Here is a 17877-nt window from a genome sequence, read left to right on the forward strand (position 1 = left end):
CTGGATATTCAGTGCCAATGCTGGCACCCCAAATTGATGGCTATCTCTGAATCTGTTACACAAAGCATATGAGTCCTGACAGTAGGTGAATATCCCATACTTGTGAGTTGGTTGCAGGAGGATGAAATTTACATTCTTCAGCTCCACCTCTTTCTCTAGTGCTGTGGAGCCTCCTTCAGTTTTTCCTTTTGCAAATGAGTTGAGAAGGGTTTTTCTGATTTGCTCTGATCAGTTATTATTTTTCAGGCTTTTGGTGCTGGAGAAAGGACTCAGGGCTAGATGCATAAAGCATGGTCGTTAAGACTGTGCCAGTCGCTGTTGGAGACAGAGACTGTGTCTGAATTCAAGAAAGTCTGGGATAGGCATGTGAGATCTCTTAGAGAGAGGAAGAGATAATGGTTACTGCAGATGGGCAGACTATTTGGCCTTTATCTACCATCATGTTTCTATTTGATTGTTCAATCTCGATCTTACTTCAAATTTAGGAGATTGTTGAAAACATTTATTCGACAAATTTGTATGTTAACTTTTAACAATATATTAGTGGTGATGTATTTTAAATAGGTATAAGTATTTTATTGAATTGTATTTCTTCACTGAAATGTTTCAGTTTTTTCTTGTTGTAAACCACCCAGAACTACTGGTAGGGCGGTATATAAAAAAAGAAATTATTATTATTATTATTTTTAGGTCTATTTGCATGGAGGTTCGCCATAATCCCGTCCAGTCAGTCACTGTGAGAGCAACTTTGACACATGCCCAGAGCATGTATGGGGAAACCAGAACAGCTGAGTGGCAGGGGACACCTCAAAGCATCCTCCTGCACTCAGCTGTTGGGGCTTTTTTCTTTTTTTTAATGGCACAGATGCTGTATATTTGTTACACACACACACACACACACACAATATCTGGACAAAGTGGGCATGGCAATTGACCGGTTGGCCAATCAGCTTACCAGAATCCTATGCTGAATAACTGGTCCTGTAACCATTTTACTTGGCACAAACCAGTTGCCACATTCCACGTTGCCATGTTCCACTTCTCTCTGCTTGCACATACGGTGCCTGTTTTTTTCAGCACCTCTTTTCTGTTCCAACCAGACCTGGTCTGACTTCGAGTGTCTGACTTCATCATCACCCACCAGGACAGGCTAGCAATTACGCCTTGTTTGGGGGACGACCTCTTTGGTGCTTCCATGGACATGCCTACTCAGTAGTTGTCTGTCCACGAGACCAGGTGGGACACTCTGGTCAAGCTCTAAGAGCTGCCTTCACCGCACTCTTCTCACCGAAGATTTGCTCCTCAACTTTTTCCTCCATTCAATGCATAGTCAATATCAATGTTCTACAGTCTAGACCTCGTCCCTTCGGAGGCCGTCTTCAGTTCCTCATACATCGCTGAGAGCTCATCACCTCAGCTTTCTGGTTTATCATCTTCCAAGGGCAGGGTTCTACACTCAATGTTTTCCCCCTGCTCTCAGACCATTTTTCCAAGAGAGTCTGTTTTGGACCCTGCACAGTCCTCCCTTCTTCTCCTGCTGATTACCATCGAAGAGTCCTCCTCGATTAGCGGAGTCGTGGATTCTAATTCCGTTTCTACTTGATTCCCAAGAACACCGGAGGACTGAGATTTTTCCTGTATTTCAGAGCTCTCATCATTTTTCTAGTCGAGAGGTACTTCAGGACTCGTCTCTCCTCATTCAGAACTACTGGCTATGCTCCCTGGATCTCAAAGAAGCCTGCACACATATCCTAATTCATCCAGCTTCCAGAAAATACCTCCGATTTCAAATCAAACGCCACCATTACCAGTACAGGGTTCTTCCTTTCGGTCTGGCATCTTCTACCAGAGTCTTCACAAAGTGTCTGATTGTGTTGGCTGCATCTCTCCGCTCACATGGCCTTCAGGTCTTTCCTTTTCTGGATGACTGGTTGATCACAGCTGTTTCTTCTCAGGAAGTGGTCCAAGCAACATCTCAGACCATCTCCTTTCTTCAGGTTCTAGGATTCGAAGTCCAATTCCCCATAATCACATCTCATTCCGACTCAACGTCTACAATTCATTGGTGCAATCCTAGACACTACTCTCATAGGAGTGTTTCTTCCTCCAGATCTCCTTCAGGCTCTCATCTGTCTGTGTCAGCAGTTGCTTCCTCTTCAAACCATCTCTGCCAGACACATGATGGTTCTTCTAGGCCAAAGGGCTTCAACTGTTCATGTCACACCACTGGCAAGACTACATCTTCGCACCTCTCAGTGGACCCTTGCTCCCCTGTGGTCTCAAGCTTGACGGATTGTCTCTCACAACATACATATGTGACATCATCTCTTCTGTAGTTGCTTCAATGGTGGATGACCTCTTCTAATCTATCCAGAGGTCTCCTTTTTCATTTGTCCCTTCATCACGAGGTCATCACGACAGACGTATCTTCTTATGCATGGGAGGCTCATATGGATAATCTGCAGACTCAGGGTCTTTGGACTGCCAGGGAATGGAAATTTCACATCAATTTCCTAGCACTCAGAGCAATGTTTTATGCCCTCAAGGCTTTTCATCATCTTCTTTGCCCTTCTTTGCCTTCCTCCTTTGCACAGACAATCAAGTAGCAATGTACTACATCAACAAGCAAGGAGGCACGGGCTCTATCCTGTTGTGTCAGGAGGCCCAGAATATCTGGACTTGGGCGACAGCTCGTAATCTGTTCTTGAAAGCATTCATGGGGAGAAAGCATTCATGGGGAGAAGAATTCCCTAGCACACAACTTCAACAGAATTCTTCAACCTCACGAATGGACTCTCAACTCTACAACTCTCCAGTCCATCTTTGCTCAATGGGGTACCCCACAAGTGGACTTGTTTGCGACTCCTCACAATCACCAGTTGCCCCAGTTTTGCTCCAACTTTACTCCCCTCTCCGTCTGGCAGCAGATGCTTTTCTCCTGGATTGGTCAGGCCTGTTTCTGTATGCATTCCCTCCACTTTCTCTCATGTTGAGAACTTTATTGTAGCTCAAGAGAGAAGCAGCCACCATAATTCTCTACTCCATGGTGGCCCAGGCAACATTGGTTCACCCTTCTCCTTCAACTCAGCTCCAGGGAGTCCATACCTCTTCTAATATTTCCTACTCTGTTTCCTCAGACTCAGAAATCACTGATTCATACCAATCTGCAATGCTTTCCTCTGACAGTTTGGTTTATCTCGGGCTGCGTCCATCTCACTTACATTTTTCTCAGCCTGTTCATTAACTTCTGGTTGTCTCCAGAAAACCAGCCACTCAACAATGTTACCATCAAAAGTGGCCTAGGTTTTCTTCCTAGTGTCTTCTTTATCTTCACATTCCACCTTCCTTGACAGTGGAATTGATCTTGGATTATTTTCTTCTTTTGTTTGACTCTAGTCTTAAGTCTATATCTGTCAGACTTCTTTTAAGTGCTATTGCAGCTTTTCTTCTGTCAATTGAGGGTCAACCTCTTACTACTTATCCTCTGGTTTCCAAATTCATGACAGGGGTTTTTAATGTGTAACCACACCTCATGCTTTCTCCTGTCGTTTGGGTCCTACTGTAGTCCTTTCCACTTGGTTTCCAGGTTTATGAAAGGACTTTTTTCTCTGTGAAGCCACCTCTACAGTCTCCACATGTCGTCTGGGACCTTACTATTGTTCTTTCCAGTTTGTTGAAGCCACCATTTGAACCAATGGCCACAGCTCATCTTAAGTTTCCTGCCTGGAAAGTGGTCTTTCTTATTGCTCTCACCTCTACCAGGAGGGTCAGTGAGTTACAAACATTAGTAGCAGATTCACCCTTCACAGTTTTTCATCATGACAAGGTGGTTCTGCTTATATGTCCAAAGTTTCTTCCAAAAGTTGTCACTTTTCATCTCAATCATTCAATTGTTCTGTCTGTGTTTTTTCCTAAACCTCATTCTCATGCTGGAAAAACTGCTTTGTATACTTTGGACTGTAAGTGGGTTTTGGCTTACTACATTGACCGGACAAAGCCACAGCGAACTTCTCCCTAACTTATCATTTCTTTTGATCCAAACAAGTTAGGGCACCCTGTATTCAAGCGAACGATTTCCAACTGGTTGGCTGCCTGCATTTCGTTCTGCTATATCAGACTGGACTGGCACTGGAAAGTCGTGTCACAGCCCAAAGTTAGAGCTATAGCAGCTTTTGTTGCTTTCCTTAGATCTACATTGGGTCATTGGGGTGGGCAGACTAGATGGGCCGTGGCCCTTATCTGCTGTCTATTTCTATGTTTCTATGTTACACCAATGAGGAATTCTGTACAGCTGCAACCTGGTCCTCAGTTCATACCTTCACTTCTCACTACTGTCTGGATTCTTTCTCCAGACAGGATGGGCACTTCATCCAATCTGTATTTCAAAATGTATTTTCTTAGGCCAACACTCCCACCATCCCGTCTCTGTTAGCTTGGAGGTCACCCATACGTGAGAATATGCTGCCTGCTTGTCCTGGGATAAAGCACAGTTACTTACCATAACAGGTGTTATCCAGGGACAGCAGGCAGATATTCTCACAACCCACCCACCTCCCTGGATTGGCTTCTTAGCTGGCTTATCTTAACTGAGGACTGCACGCTCTATATCGGGCAGGAAGGCACTCGCGCATGCGCGGTTTGGGCTATCGCGAACTTTCTAAACTCTTAAAGTGGCGATGCACTTTTAAAGTGGTCCGTACCAGGGCTCCGTCGGTGACGTCACTCATGTGTGAGAATATCTCCCTGCTGTCCCTGGATAACACCTGTTATGGTAAGTAACTGCTATCCTGCATTGCCATGTAATACCAAGTCAAGTTTTGAACCCCCAGTCCTCCCAGTTTCTTATCGCTAAACAAAACTTCTTTAGGAAGCCAAGGTTACTGCTTTAGGAAGTTGAGGCTGTGTGTCTGGCATCTTTTCATAAGCTTTCCTATCTGGTTATGGAGTTCCTTTTTCTTGATATTTTTAAATTAGTCTTAATATTGAACCTTGTACACTGCTTTACTGTAACTCTTCCAAAAGTAATATAGAAAGTATTAAATTATTTATAAATCACTTTTTTTTTGCCATGTAGAAGAAAGTGAAGAACAAAGATCACAGCTCAGCAGTCGAATCAGCCATAAAGATGGCAAAGGAAGCTGAGAAACTGAACATTCAGGTAATGAAAATATTTGAATGCTCCTCAAGTGTATCAGACAGGTCTTAAACTTACTTTTCTGCGGGCTAAGAAAGAGTATGCAACAAAAAAGTACAACTGGCCCAAAGAACAGGGGCAAAAGAGACTTCTTTAGCAACTCTCCAGACCAGCATAGGTTAATCTTACAAACGGGTTATATCTCATCATGACCAGCAGGTGGAGACTGAGGCAAAACTTTAGAATAGTACATATCATGTGACTCCTCCCTAATTATCTCAGTCTTCTCTCAGTCTCCAGCAGGTGTGGTGAGCTGTACCCATCTCCCTTGGTAAGGATGTTGGAATTTGTTTAGGAATTTCTGTCACCTTTTTGGTGCTGGATTAAGCTTGGGTGGACCCTGTTTGGGAGTCCGTCCGACCTTGGGGCTGTCAAACCTGGCGGGTCTCTAGTGGGGTCCCTCCTCCCTTTCCTCCACCTTCCCAACATTTTTTTAGAGGTGCCTCGATGGTAAGCCTTACCCCCTGGTGGTAAGGCATACTGTTTAGAGAGCCAAGTGGAGTCTGTTCTGTGAAAAAAAAAAATCCTGAGGTAGTGCTGGTCTGAAGGATTGCTTTCCCTTTAAATATGCTGTAAATTACTGTATTTTTCAACTAACCAGCACTTTTTTTCCAGTTAGGTTGCGTATGGAGCAATTGAGCACTTCTCAGGGGGAGAGGTGCACAATTTGGTCCAGATGCAAGGCACTCGCGGCTGGCCTGAAAACAGCTGTTTGGGCCAGTGCGGTGGAGAAGCCTCATCAACAGCAGGTGCCGGCGTCCAGGGCTCCCCACCGCTAGTGCCTGGCGAGTCAGCAGAGCTTTGCAGGGAAGCCCGGCCTTTACCTGCCACCCACAAAGGGATTTCCTCAGCCGCTGCCGGTGTGGCTGGGGATTTCCTGTCAGCTGTTTTTTTCTCTCATCTGATGCCAGATTTTGCCTGCTTTAGCGGTTGGGACAGTTCAGTGTTCTCAGCCACTACAAGCCTGGAGGGGCTATTTTTGGCGCGTTTTATGCCGTTTTTCCTAATATAGCCCTCTATCTTGTATTTAGCCTCAGGTGCCTTCTCCCTGTTTTGCATAACAGGGACAGGTTACAGCTGGGTTACCTGCTGGGGCAGGGAGTCCCATGGGGCCACCGGGGGGGTGGGGATTTCCTCCTCATTTTCTTTTTGCTTTGTGTAAAGCATATTTTCTAGCAGCCAGGGGTCCTACTTGTGTCCAGGAGGTCTTGAAGGTTTGTTCCCTCCGCGCCCCCTGATATTTTGACCCCATAATTCTTTTCGCGTCCCCCCTCCTCCTCCCTTGTTCAGGCGCCCGCGTATGGCCTCGGACAGGGACTTGTTGTCTGAGGAGAGTTTTAACTAATGCATCAGGACCTGGACCCTTGGGGATACCTCCAGGATCCTCTCGAGGGGACGGCTGCTGGTACCGGGGACTTGTTTTTTCTGTCTACCAGCAAAGAGGCATTTGAGATGTGCCTTTTTCAGAGGGACAAGCTCTCAGATCTGATTCAGCAGATCTCCTCAGTGTTGCGCTTTGAGGAGGTGCCGCCTGCGACCTCGAATGTGGAGGACCCTCTTGAGGGCTTTCCTCTGTTTCCCACTCTTGTCCAATACATCTGTTTTTTTCTGGATATTATCTTGTCGTAGTGGACTTTGCTGGAGGGGTCTTTTGGTTTGCACTCTCCTTGGCTTGTTTGTATCCTGTCCCGGTGGGGGATAGGACTACCTTAAAGTCACCGGCTTGGCTCTTTAAAAGGAAAGCCTAGGTAAGAAGGGGTATTCATATAAAGTGATCTACTCTCTCTTGGGGTCCCGCAGACTTTCCACTTCTCGGACTTATGTGTGGAATTGGTGTATATTTGAGGAGTGGTGTACGGCGCAGGGAGTGGTCTCTTCTCGTGCTTCCCTGCCTAACATCTTAGAGTTCTTGCAGGATGACCTGGACAGGGGCCTGGCTTGGTCTTCTCTCCAGGTTCAACTTGCGGCCCTGTCAGCCTTTCATGGGTTATTACGGGGTCAGCGTCTGACTGCCATTCCTGATGTCGTTCGTTTCTTGCGGGCGGCCAAGTTACTCAGTCCTCCTGTGCGACCGTCTGTTCCCTCTCGGGACTTGAATCTGGTTCTGTCTGGGCTGGTGCACCCTCCATTTGAGCCTTTGGGTACCTGCTTGTTGAAGGACCCTACTCTTAAGGCAGTCTTCTTGGTGGCTATTACTTCAGCTAGACGTGTTTCGGAGCTGCAAGCTCTCTCTTTTAGGTCTCCCTTCCTGGAGTTTTCTAGGGAATGGGTCGTGTTACGACCTGTTCCTTCCTTTCTGCCAAAGGTAGTTTCTCCTTTTCATGTCACTCAGTCGGTGGTCCTCCCAGTGCTAGGTAGTTGGAAGGGTTCTTCTGAGCAGAAACAGTTGCGCAAATTAGATGTTGGTTGGGTCCTTTGGGCCTGCATGCGGAGAATCCAGGAGATCAGAAAATCAGATCATCTTTTTGTCCTTCTAGCGGGTCCTCGTAAGGGGGATGGTGCTTCCAAGGCTTCCATTGTGTGTTGGATCAAGGAGACTATTGCTTCCACTTACCTTCTTCAAAAAAAGCCTCTTCCGGAATTTCTCAAGGCTCATTCCACTTGGGGTCAGGCCGCTTCTTGGGATGAGTCTTCGCTGGTGCCTCCAGTGGATATTTGTAACGCTGCTGTTTGGTCTTCCTTGCATTTCTTTGTCAGACACTACCCTGTGGACGTTCAGGCACATCGGGACGCGGTGTTCGGTGAGCGTGTTCTGATGTTGGCCCTTCAGGGGTCCCACCCATGATGGGAACTGCTTTGGTACGTCCCACTTATGATGGGGACTGCTTTGGTACATCCCACTTGTAAGATTAACCTCTGCTGGTCTGGAGAGTTGCTAAAGAAGAAAAAATTAGGTTCTTACCTGCTAATTTACTTTAGCCTCTTCAGACCCCACCTTGTCTATTGTTGTATTCTTGTGTGCAGATTTTAATTTTTCAGTCGGTTTTTAGTATTTTTTCAGGGCCAGGGAGATTAAGAACAGCGGCTGTGGCTTGGCTAGCATAGCTGGCAAGCTGTGGGGACTTTTGCTATTTGTATTTGTTCCTTTGCATTTTCCAACAGCGTTCCTGTTTTTATCCCAGGACAAGCAGGCAGCATATTGTCACATATGGGTGATGTCATCCAATGAGCCCTGATATGGACAGCTTTGCAAGCAGACTTGTTTGAAGGACTTTAGAAAGGCGTGAGTGCCTTCCCGCCCAACGTAGGGTGCACATCTCCTCAGCGTCTTCTCAGTTCTAAGTTTTCCGCGGAGCTGAGAAGTCCTCGTTTCGACGCTCTGCGCGAAGAGTTAGTTCTACTTGTGCCTTCTCTCACCGCGGCTCGTGTATTTTCTTTACAAGGTCGCTATGTTTCTTTTCACGTTTTATTTTTTTAAAAAATTTAGAAGTTTTGTTTGTTTTTTTCCTCTTGTCACAGCGGGGCCTACTCCGCGGCCTCAGCCTGCGGGCTTTGATTTAGCCACGGTAGTTTTTCCTTTTATGTTCCGGCCAATCACAGGCTTCAAGAAGTGTAGCCAGTGTCAACGTGCGATCTCTCACAAGTGGTGTGTTCAGTGTTTAGGGCCTGAACATCGTTCAGAGTCGTGCGCCCACTGTGCTACACTTCAACCTTGGTCTCTCAAACGTCATCGAGTTCAGCTTGAAAAAATATTCGGCAGTGGTAAACGGTACCCTCTCCGATACGACAGAGGTGATCAGCGGAGTGCCGCAGGGCTCGGTCTAGGGCCCGATCCTATTTAACATCTTCGTAAGAGACTTGGCTGAGGGGCTTCGAGGTAAAATTACATTATTCGCCGATGACGCCAAACTATGATGAAGCCTCCATTTGAACCAATGGCTTTGGCTCATCTCAGATACCTCACTTGGAAAGTGGTTTTCCTCATTGCTCTCATGTTTGCTCGCAGAGTCAGTGAGCTACAAGCTTTAGTAGCACACCCACCTTTCACAGTATTCCATCATGACAAGGTGGTCCTCCGTACTCATCCAAAATTCTTACCAAAGTGGTTTCAGAATTTCATCTCAGTCAATCTTTTGTACTTCCAGTGTTTTTTCCAAAGCCTCATTCTCATCCTGGAGAAACAGCTCTTTATACTCTGGACTGTAAGCGTGCTTTGGCGTTCTACTTGCAAAGGACTAAGCCACACAGATATGCTCCTCAACTCTTTGTCTCCTTTGATCCAAACAAGTTGGGACATCCAGTTTCCAAGCGCACCATCTCCAACTGGTTGGCTGCTTGCATCTCTTTCTGCTATGCTCAAGCTGGACTGCATTTACAGGGTCGAGACACAACACATAAAGTCAGAGCCATGGCAGCATCTGTTGCTTTCCTTAGATCTACTCCTATCGAGGAAATCTGCAAGGCTGCCACTTGGTCCTCGGTTTATACCTTCACCTCTCATTATTGTCGGGATTCTTTTTCCAGACAGGATGGCCACTTTGGCCAGGCAGTATTGCAAAATTTATTCTCCTGAATTGCCAACACTCCCATCATCCTGGTTAGCCACCATTCTGGTTAGCTTGGAGTTCACCCATATGTGAGAATATGCTGCCTGCTTTTCCTGGGATAAAGCAGTTACTTACCATAACAGGTGTCCAGGGACAGCAGGCAGATATTCTCACAGCTCACCCACCTCCCCTGGTTGGCTTCTTGGCTAGCTATCTGAACTGAGGAGACACTGAGGAGACGCGCACCCTACATTGGGCGGGAAGACACTCGCGCATGCGTGGTGCGGCGGTTGTGAACTTTCTAAAGTTCTTCAAGCAAGTTTGCTTGCGAGGCTGTCCGCATCGGGGCTCCGTGGATGACGTCACCCATATGTGAGAATATCTGCCTGCTGTCCCTAGACAACATCTGTTACAGTAAGTAACTGTGCTTTATTAGTTGTTACTCCTGTTCAGAGTCCTGTTTGTTTTTCTGTTTATAGTTCTTAGTTCTGCTTGGCTATTCAGCAGACTGAGGTAATAAGGGAGGAGTCACATGATATGTACTATTCCAAAGTTTTGTTTCAGTCTCCACCTGCTGGTCATGATGAGATATAACCTGCTTGTAAGATTAACCTATGCTGGTCTGGAGAGGCTAAAAGAAAGTAAATGAGCAGGAAAGAACCTAATTTCTCCTTTTATTATGATGACCTCACACGGCCCGTGTTTTGGCTATAAACCTGCATCATGGGTAGAGTTATGTGTCCTCTCCTACTTCTGGTGTATCAAGGACAGTAACGTCTCATGGAATAAATACCCGGTCACACTTTAATATACACCCACATGTAACAATGCTAAACACACTACAACTATCTTTTGTTGCATACTTTATAGTACTGTACAGGCAGTCCCCAAGTTAAGAACAAGTTCTGTTTTTTTAAACCGTTCTTAAGTTGAATTTGTATGTAACCCCGATCCTATACAGTACACAGTCTATAAAAACATTAAACATTCAAGAACATTAAAGAAATTGTCCTCAAAATAAAATACTGTAGTTTAAATAGAAAGAAAAGATAGGAAGTTTACACTTTTGTTCTTCATCCATCCCACTGTTCCCTCTCCACTATCACATTCAACATTTCTTCCTCATCTGTCTTCCTTATGCATCTGTACCTCACAACTCTCCCACCACCATGTCCATCTTTCTCCCTCCCTCTGCTCAACAATTTGCCACTTTCTTCATTTCCCCATGTGCACCATCTTTTTCTCTCTCACTCAGACCATGCCCAACAATTCTCCCTTTCTATTCCCTCCCTACCTCATCATCTCTTTCCCTCACTCCCTCCTATGTCCCAAGTTAATGCTTCCCTACCTCCCTTCATTCTGTGTCCCAAGTTCATGTTCACTCTCTCCTTCCTTTCTTTTTCTGAAGTTTGTGCTCCCTCCCTTCCTTCTGTGTCCTGCTTCTCCTTTCCTGTGCCAACGTGCCCCTTCCTCCTCTCCAAAAACCACCTACTCTTGCTCCAAAAAGCTGAGAGACAGGAGGCGGCTTCCCATACCGCTAAGCTGTTCCTTGCCAGCTCTGCACATGTGTCAGTCATTTTGTCCAATGACTGATCTGATGGGATAATGGCGAACCTCCTGGAAACTCATTTACATGCAAAATTGTTTCAACATCGATCTCCGTTTTCAAATTGGACCATTTACCAGCACAACAGTGACTACAGGATTTTAATGGTGATTTTAGAGTATCAAGCCCTCAGTCTCATGTGGAAAATACTATATGGAGCAAGGCAAGAAAATAAATATTTTACTCTTTAATATTATTACACTGAGAACATTTTAAAATAATTCCCCTGTTGGCAGCTACTTTTGATATTATGCACATAGCAGTATCTGATTGAACACTGTGTAGCATGTGAGGTCTTTTGTAACACAGAACAAAGGCATAAGGGGGGTTGTTTGTGATTATTTCATCTTTTTTTGTGATGGATTTTCTCCCTTTCCAGGAAAGGATCAACAGGTTTGGATTTTCAGGGCGCTTCCAACAGGATGCAGAGACTTCCCACAGTGCCGAGGATCCTGGAGATTCTGATGGTAGATCTAGTCAGTGTTTTTTGCTCTGGCCATACATCATTCTGTTCAAATTTTAGATTCCAAATACTCTCTAAAGGACATAAAGTAAATTTTTGATGTTTGGATTTAGCTTATGCCCTTTAATGGTAGCTCAATGTGAGTTATATTCAGGAACAGTAGGTATTTCCCTATCTCCAGAAGGCTTACAATGTAACTTTTTACCTGAAGTAATTGAGGGTGAAGTGACTTGTCCAAAGTTACAAGAAGGTAATACCGTGGCATTAATTATTCACCTGCAGTCTTCTAATGTCTTGTTCTTTATCGTTCATGCCATAGACAGTCCAGATAAGTGGGCTATGTCTCCCTGCCAGCAGATTGAGACAGGAAAAAAAAATTCAGGGCTAACTTCATTCCTCTTATCAGTGGCTATTGCTTCCTTCCACTCTTCAGTATTTCTCATTTTCCAGGAAATGGTTTAAACATGGAGTAGTGCAGCAAGATGGCTAGACCCTAGGACAGTGGGTTCTGAGCATCCTCCCATAACAGAGCAGGATCCCAATCAGGCTCCTAGAGTGACAGTCTGAGGGTGAATTCCCTGGTAGAATAGGATCCATAGCTTCCAAAACAATAGTCTGCAGGTTGATTTTCCCAGATTAACAATATTCCTGGTTGCCAGTAGAGAATGACATGGTGACAAAATTCATCACCGTCCCCGTCCCTGCAGATAACTGCGGGAAATAATCCCATGTCATTTTCTAGTGTCTATTTCAACCTCATTCCTTCTACACCAGCATTCTTCAAAGCAAAGCTTGTGGGTCAGTGGTTGTGGCCATTCATACTCTGATTCTTCCCTCTCTCCTTAAAGAATGACATGAAGATGGTTTCCCGCAGTTATCCGCGGGGACGGGAACGGTGATGAATTTTGTCACCGTGTCATTCTCTAGTTGCCAGGGCAACCTTCTAAAGACATATACCCCAGTTGATCAGGTTTCCATGGCAAGAATCTTTGGACTTATTCCCTTGGTAAAGCATAGATTGACATGTGTGCTTCTGAAGTTCTGGCCTTTGATTGAGAAGGCTTCTGGGATTTGACTATCATCTGTCTCTGGTAGAGAGGATGTTGGTAAGTGTGTTCCTGGGTATTTGACTTCTGATTTTTTTTTTTTTTAATTTCTCAGATTTGGAATGCATTATGATCTATAACAGTGTTCTTCAACCTTTTTACACCTATGGACCAGCGGAAATAAAATAATTATTTTGTGGACTGTCACTGGTCCATGGACCGGCGGTTGAAGAACACTGGGCTAAGTCATGGGCCGGACTCCACCCATCTCCGCACAATCTCTGCCCCCATAATAGTACTAATTGTAACACTATTTTTTCCATTCATTTTTCATATATACACACAATATAATCTTATTAAAAACACATAATGGTTAACCACAAAATTAAACTACACAAAGCACACTGTTTGCTTCTCAACATTCATTCCTACCAGAACACAGATAACCCCTATGCAAATATGGGACTAAAAATTTAAAGTACTAATATATACAAACAAACCCTAAGATGAAAGACTCTGCATGCAGTACAACTCCAGAGAAAAAGAAACAAATGCATTTCTTCCTGAACAGTGCAAAATACATAGAGCAGATGTAAATTCTTAAAATTTACACAATTCAATCACTAAATTCAAAAATAAAAAATCATTTCCCCTACCTTTATTGTCTCCCTCCCTCCATGATGTGCCTTACCTTCTGGCCTGCTCTCACCTGGCCGTTTTATGCCGCCCCTGGCGCATATCTTTGGGCTGGCTCCTTCTTCCTCACTGACGCAGTGCACAAAGCCGCGGGCAGCAGCTCTTCGCATGTCCCGCGCCTCATCTAGAAGCCTTCCCTCTGACGTTGCGATGTCAGAGAGAAGGCTTCTGGTTCAAGCACAGGATGTGCATAGGAGCCGCTGCCCGCGGCTTTGTGCAATGTGACAGTGAGGAAGAGGTAGCCGGCTCGAAGATAATGCCACATCGATCGCACCGTGAACTGGCGGTTGAAGAACACTGTTTTGGGCCCGATGCACATGCCGGTCCTGTACCTTCTGTGGCTGTGGTGGTGGAAGCTGAAAAAGCGATCGATTTATCACTTTTGTGTTGCAAAAGATGGAGCTGGGGGAGCGCTTTATTTTGTGGATCCACTCCTTATATGATGCACCTTTGGCTTAAGGCTTATAAAATTAACCCCTTGTGTTAAATGTATTCTGCTGATCCTTCATGTATTTGATTAACCTACTATGGTTTATAGTCCCTGTGCACACAGAGGGAAGTCACCCTGTGACAAAGAGGGTAAAGAAGCAGGAATGGCTGTCAGAGAATAAGAATAAAATCACACCCTGCAGATCTAAGAAAGCAGAAGGAGAACAGAAGGCCAGATCAGGTATCTGCAAAGCTTCTTGCTGTTCCACTACCGAGACTTCTCTCATATACCTCTTTGCTAATACACTTCAATCTTGCTCTGTAGCACCCCCAGATATTCCAGTACTGAAACTCCCTACATCAGAGGTTCTCAAACCTGTCCTTTGGGACTCCCCTTCCCCAAGTCAGTTGGGTTTCAGAAATCCACACTGAATATGCGTGAAATACACTTCCATGCAATGTAGGTAAAAAAAAATATATGTGGAGGAGTAGCCTAATGGTTAGTGCAGTGGCCTGAGAGGAACTGGTCTCAATTTCCACTGCAGCTCCTTGTGACTTTGGGAAAGCACTTAACCCCCCATTGCCCCAGGTACAAAATAAATGCCTCTATATAATATGTAAACTGCTTTGATTATAACCACAGAAAGGCAGTATGGGGCTCATTTTCAAAAGAGAAAACATCCAAAAAGTAGCAAAACGGGACAGAGGGACATTTTTCTCTCCAAACCCTTCCAATTTGCTATTTTTGAAACCTATTTTCTAGACAGATATCTATGCTGTTAATTAGTAGTTTGTCTAAATCTCAATGGGGCATGTTAAAGGCATGGTGTGGGCAGGACTAGGATGGGCTTATGACTTGGTCATTTTTCTGCCATAATCTAACTTTTAAGTATTCATCCGGGGCACAGTTTGGACATCTGGAACCAAAAAGATACCCAAACTAACCAAATCATCATTGGAGGGATGTGAGCATGACTCCCCACACTCCCTCAGTGGTCACTGACCCTGTCCCACCTCCCCCCAAAAATGTAAATGAAACAGTACATACCTGCCTGTGTGATAGCTTCAGATGTTATGGGCAGTCCTAATAGAGCAGCAAGCAGGTCTCTGGAGTAGCCTGGTGGTCAGCGCAGTAAACTGCAGAGAGGGGGACCTGTGCCTATATTCCAGGGTAAGTATATAATCTCTTCTTTCTATAAACGTGGCTAACATTGTATTAATGTCTTGCTGACATTCTTATTATCCCTGCTATATCAATTACCTATTGTTATGTTATTAACGCAGCTCTCACAATAGCAGCTAACAAATTGCAATGAATCACAAATTTTTTACTAATACAATTTCCTCAAAACACTTTCTTTAATCGTGCTTATAATATTTTCTCAGCAACAGCTCCTGCTTAAACAATTCCTTCGACACAGAATTTCCCCTTGGATGGGGGTTTTACTTCCAATCCCTCAGCTCCTTTATACAATTCAAAACATAACTTTTAATCTCTGTCATTGTGGCTTTCTAAATTAAACAACTGTGCAGAGAATGAAATACAAATTTGATCTTTATGAAAGATAAAAGAAAAAATGCATCCTAGTTAATAATGCAAAACATTTAAAATATGGTGCTAATTCTTGATTGATTTTTACATGGTTTCAAGAATATTTATACACTTCATAGTATTCTCAAATCTCCTTAAATCTACTTCCATTTTTATAATTTGTTTTGCAAACCATATTTGCTTTAGTGTGTGGAAAAGAAGAAACAGTTATACAGATAATTTGCCAATGCATCTTATTCCCACTGTGCAGTATATTTTGCTATTTTGTACAGAGATACCCAAACACATAGCTCCGGACTAACCTCTGTTTGTCATATTTTTAGGTTGCAAGAAAAAATTCCTGTCACCTAGAAACAAGAGCTGTGAAGGCCCTGAGCATCCTAGCTCTGTACTACATGCCAAAGAAGTCAGTACATTTCTTGCCTGTGATAAGATGGATTGCTCTGGCACAGACAAAGATTTCCATGGCACAGAGACAACCCTTCACCTGAACTTGGCAAGAGAATGTGTAGCACCCACTTGTGGTGAGGAAGACAGCTTTGACAACTTGTTGAAAGAAGTGGCTGCAAGTCAGAAGGAGCTGGAAGAGGTGTTTGGCTCTGATGATTTGAATATACTTGCAGGAAAAGAAGGGGATTCACAGGATGATGACTTCTCCCTGCTCTTGTATGAAGAGTAGAAGGATTCCCTTTTCAATTCTCTATGATTCAGTCCCTCCATTACATCCCAGCTTTTGGTTCAAAGCCTTGTGGTTAGAGTTAGCAGATTAAGGGTGGCTGTCAGTAGAAACAGCATTTGTCAGGGGAATTGTAGTTATAATTAATAGGTGCAAATGGGGATAAAACCGATTCAGCCCTTCCTTGGTGATCTGGAGTTGTCCACAAACTCCAGGTCATCAGGCACTGACTGAGTTAGTGCTGGCTTTATTCATAGGACATCTATGTACTTGTAATTCCTGCCTTTTTTATTTTTTATTTTTTTAGAGATACTGGGATTACATAATCCATGGGTGCAATAGGAGTTATTTCTGAAAAGTGTGATATTCTAAAGCAGGGTTTTACCAGGTACAATTAAAAAATGCTATTGTATATGTCTGTTGGCAAGAAGTAATAACTTAGGGCTAGATTCACTAAGCAAACCGATCGTGTATCGATCGGTTTGTGAGCACTTTGCGACCAGATTTCCCTCCTGCACTATTCACTAACCTGTGTAGTGATTCAATTATAATCCACGCATGCAAATGAGGGGAACTGCATGCAAAGTAGGCAGGGACATGATTCACTAAACAAATTTTGCAATTCGACTGGGCTTTCTGCTCATCCTGAAAAGCGACTGCTGGGGACCAGTCAAAAATGTCTTTCCGACTCTCCAGCTCTGCTCTGCCCCGTGTGTCCTGCCTACTTGCCCCGATCTTGCAGTTCTGCTCTCTGCCCCGAAAATGAAACGTGTGGCGCCTGTCCCTGCTCTCTGCCCCAATCTTCCAGCCCTGCTTTCTTCTCCGAGCTCCTACTCTCTGCTGCCTTCCCTGCAGTGTGAGCCTGTGAGTTTAAAGTGGGGCTGCACGCCGCAGTGCTGCCCCGCTTTAAACCCGTAGGCTCGCACTGCAGGGAAGGCGGCAGAGAGCAGGAGAGTTTGGGCGGCAAGAGTAGGGCTTGGAAGGGGAGAGCAGGAGGGCGCGTGCAGAAAACAAACAAAAAAAAAAAAACGGCCCTGGCTTGGACGGGCATATGCAGACCATCTACAGATAGTCTGCGCGGATCGCGCACCAGCTATCCAGGCAGGCAGATGGAGGCGTTCCTCCAATCGCCCCCATCTGCATATTTGTTTTTTTGAATTTGTCGGACCTGCCCATATCAGGCCCCATTGGGCAGGTTAGTGAATCCGGCCCTTAGATCTTTAAGAAATGGAAATTACATTCTCACTTGTGCTTCTCGGCTGCAATCCAAAACTATGACCCCCATGGCAGGATCTGGACATGTGACAGATTTTCTGTTTTTTGAAACTCCACAAGGAGATGAAGTACCTTCTCTCTGACAAACTTGGTCACAAAGCAATATCAGCTTAGATAAGGTTTTACAATTCCTTTTACAATACAGATGACAAATCAGCAAACCTAGCATGAATATTTCCTGGAAGTTTTCCTATTATAGGCTAATGTTTTAAAAAATATATTTAACTTACAGAAACTATTCTCTATTTCCAGAGTTGATTACAATAGTTGTGTTTTGAAGAATTTGTTTCTTCCTTTGGATGATTAAAAGTAGTTTGAGCCCCTCTAATTATCAGACTGATTAGTGGCCTAATTCAAAGCTATGAAACCCGCCCCCAGCAGTATGTAATTCCAAAACCATTTCACCCATAATGAGAAGAAAGGTGACTTCTAATACAAACCTGAGCAAAATGA

At 44.4% G+C, this 17877-nt stretch overlaps 1 protein-coding gene across 14 annotated transcripts in view; it reads left to right on the plus strand.

Moving 5' to 3' along the window:
* ZCWPW1 (zinc finger CW-type and PWWP domain containing 1) overlaps positions 1-17010 on the plus strand; it is a 180155-nt gene extending 163145 nt beyond the window's left edge. For 13 of the 14 annotated variants that reach the window (XM_033923689.1, XM_033923690.1, XM_033923685.1 and 10 more), the window contains exons 10-13: positions 5075-5158; positions 11667-11763; positions 14031-14162; positions 15797-17010. In XM_033923689.1, coding sequence (XP_033779580.1) covers positions 5075-5158; positions 11667-11763; positions 14031-14162; positions 15797-16152 — 669 coding nt within the window. In that variant the 3' untranslated portion in view covers positions 16153-17010. The remainder of the gene's footprint in view (positions 1-5074; positions 5159-11666; positions 11764-14030; positions 14163-15796) is intronic. The other variant, XM_033923696.1, reaches the window with a different exon arrangement.
* Positions 17011-17877: the final 867 nt, after the last annotated feature.

The sequence above is a fragment of the Geotrypetes seraphini genome, chromosome 16 (genome assembly GCF_902459505.1).
Source record: "Geotrypetes seraphini chromosome 16, aGeoSer1.1, whole genome shotgun sequence".
In the NCBI taxonomy this organism is placed as follows: domain Eukaryota; kingdom Metazoa; phylum Chordata; class Amphibia; order Gymnophiona; family Dermophiidae; genus Geotrypetes; species Geotrypetes seraphini.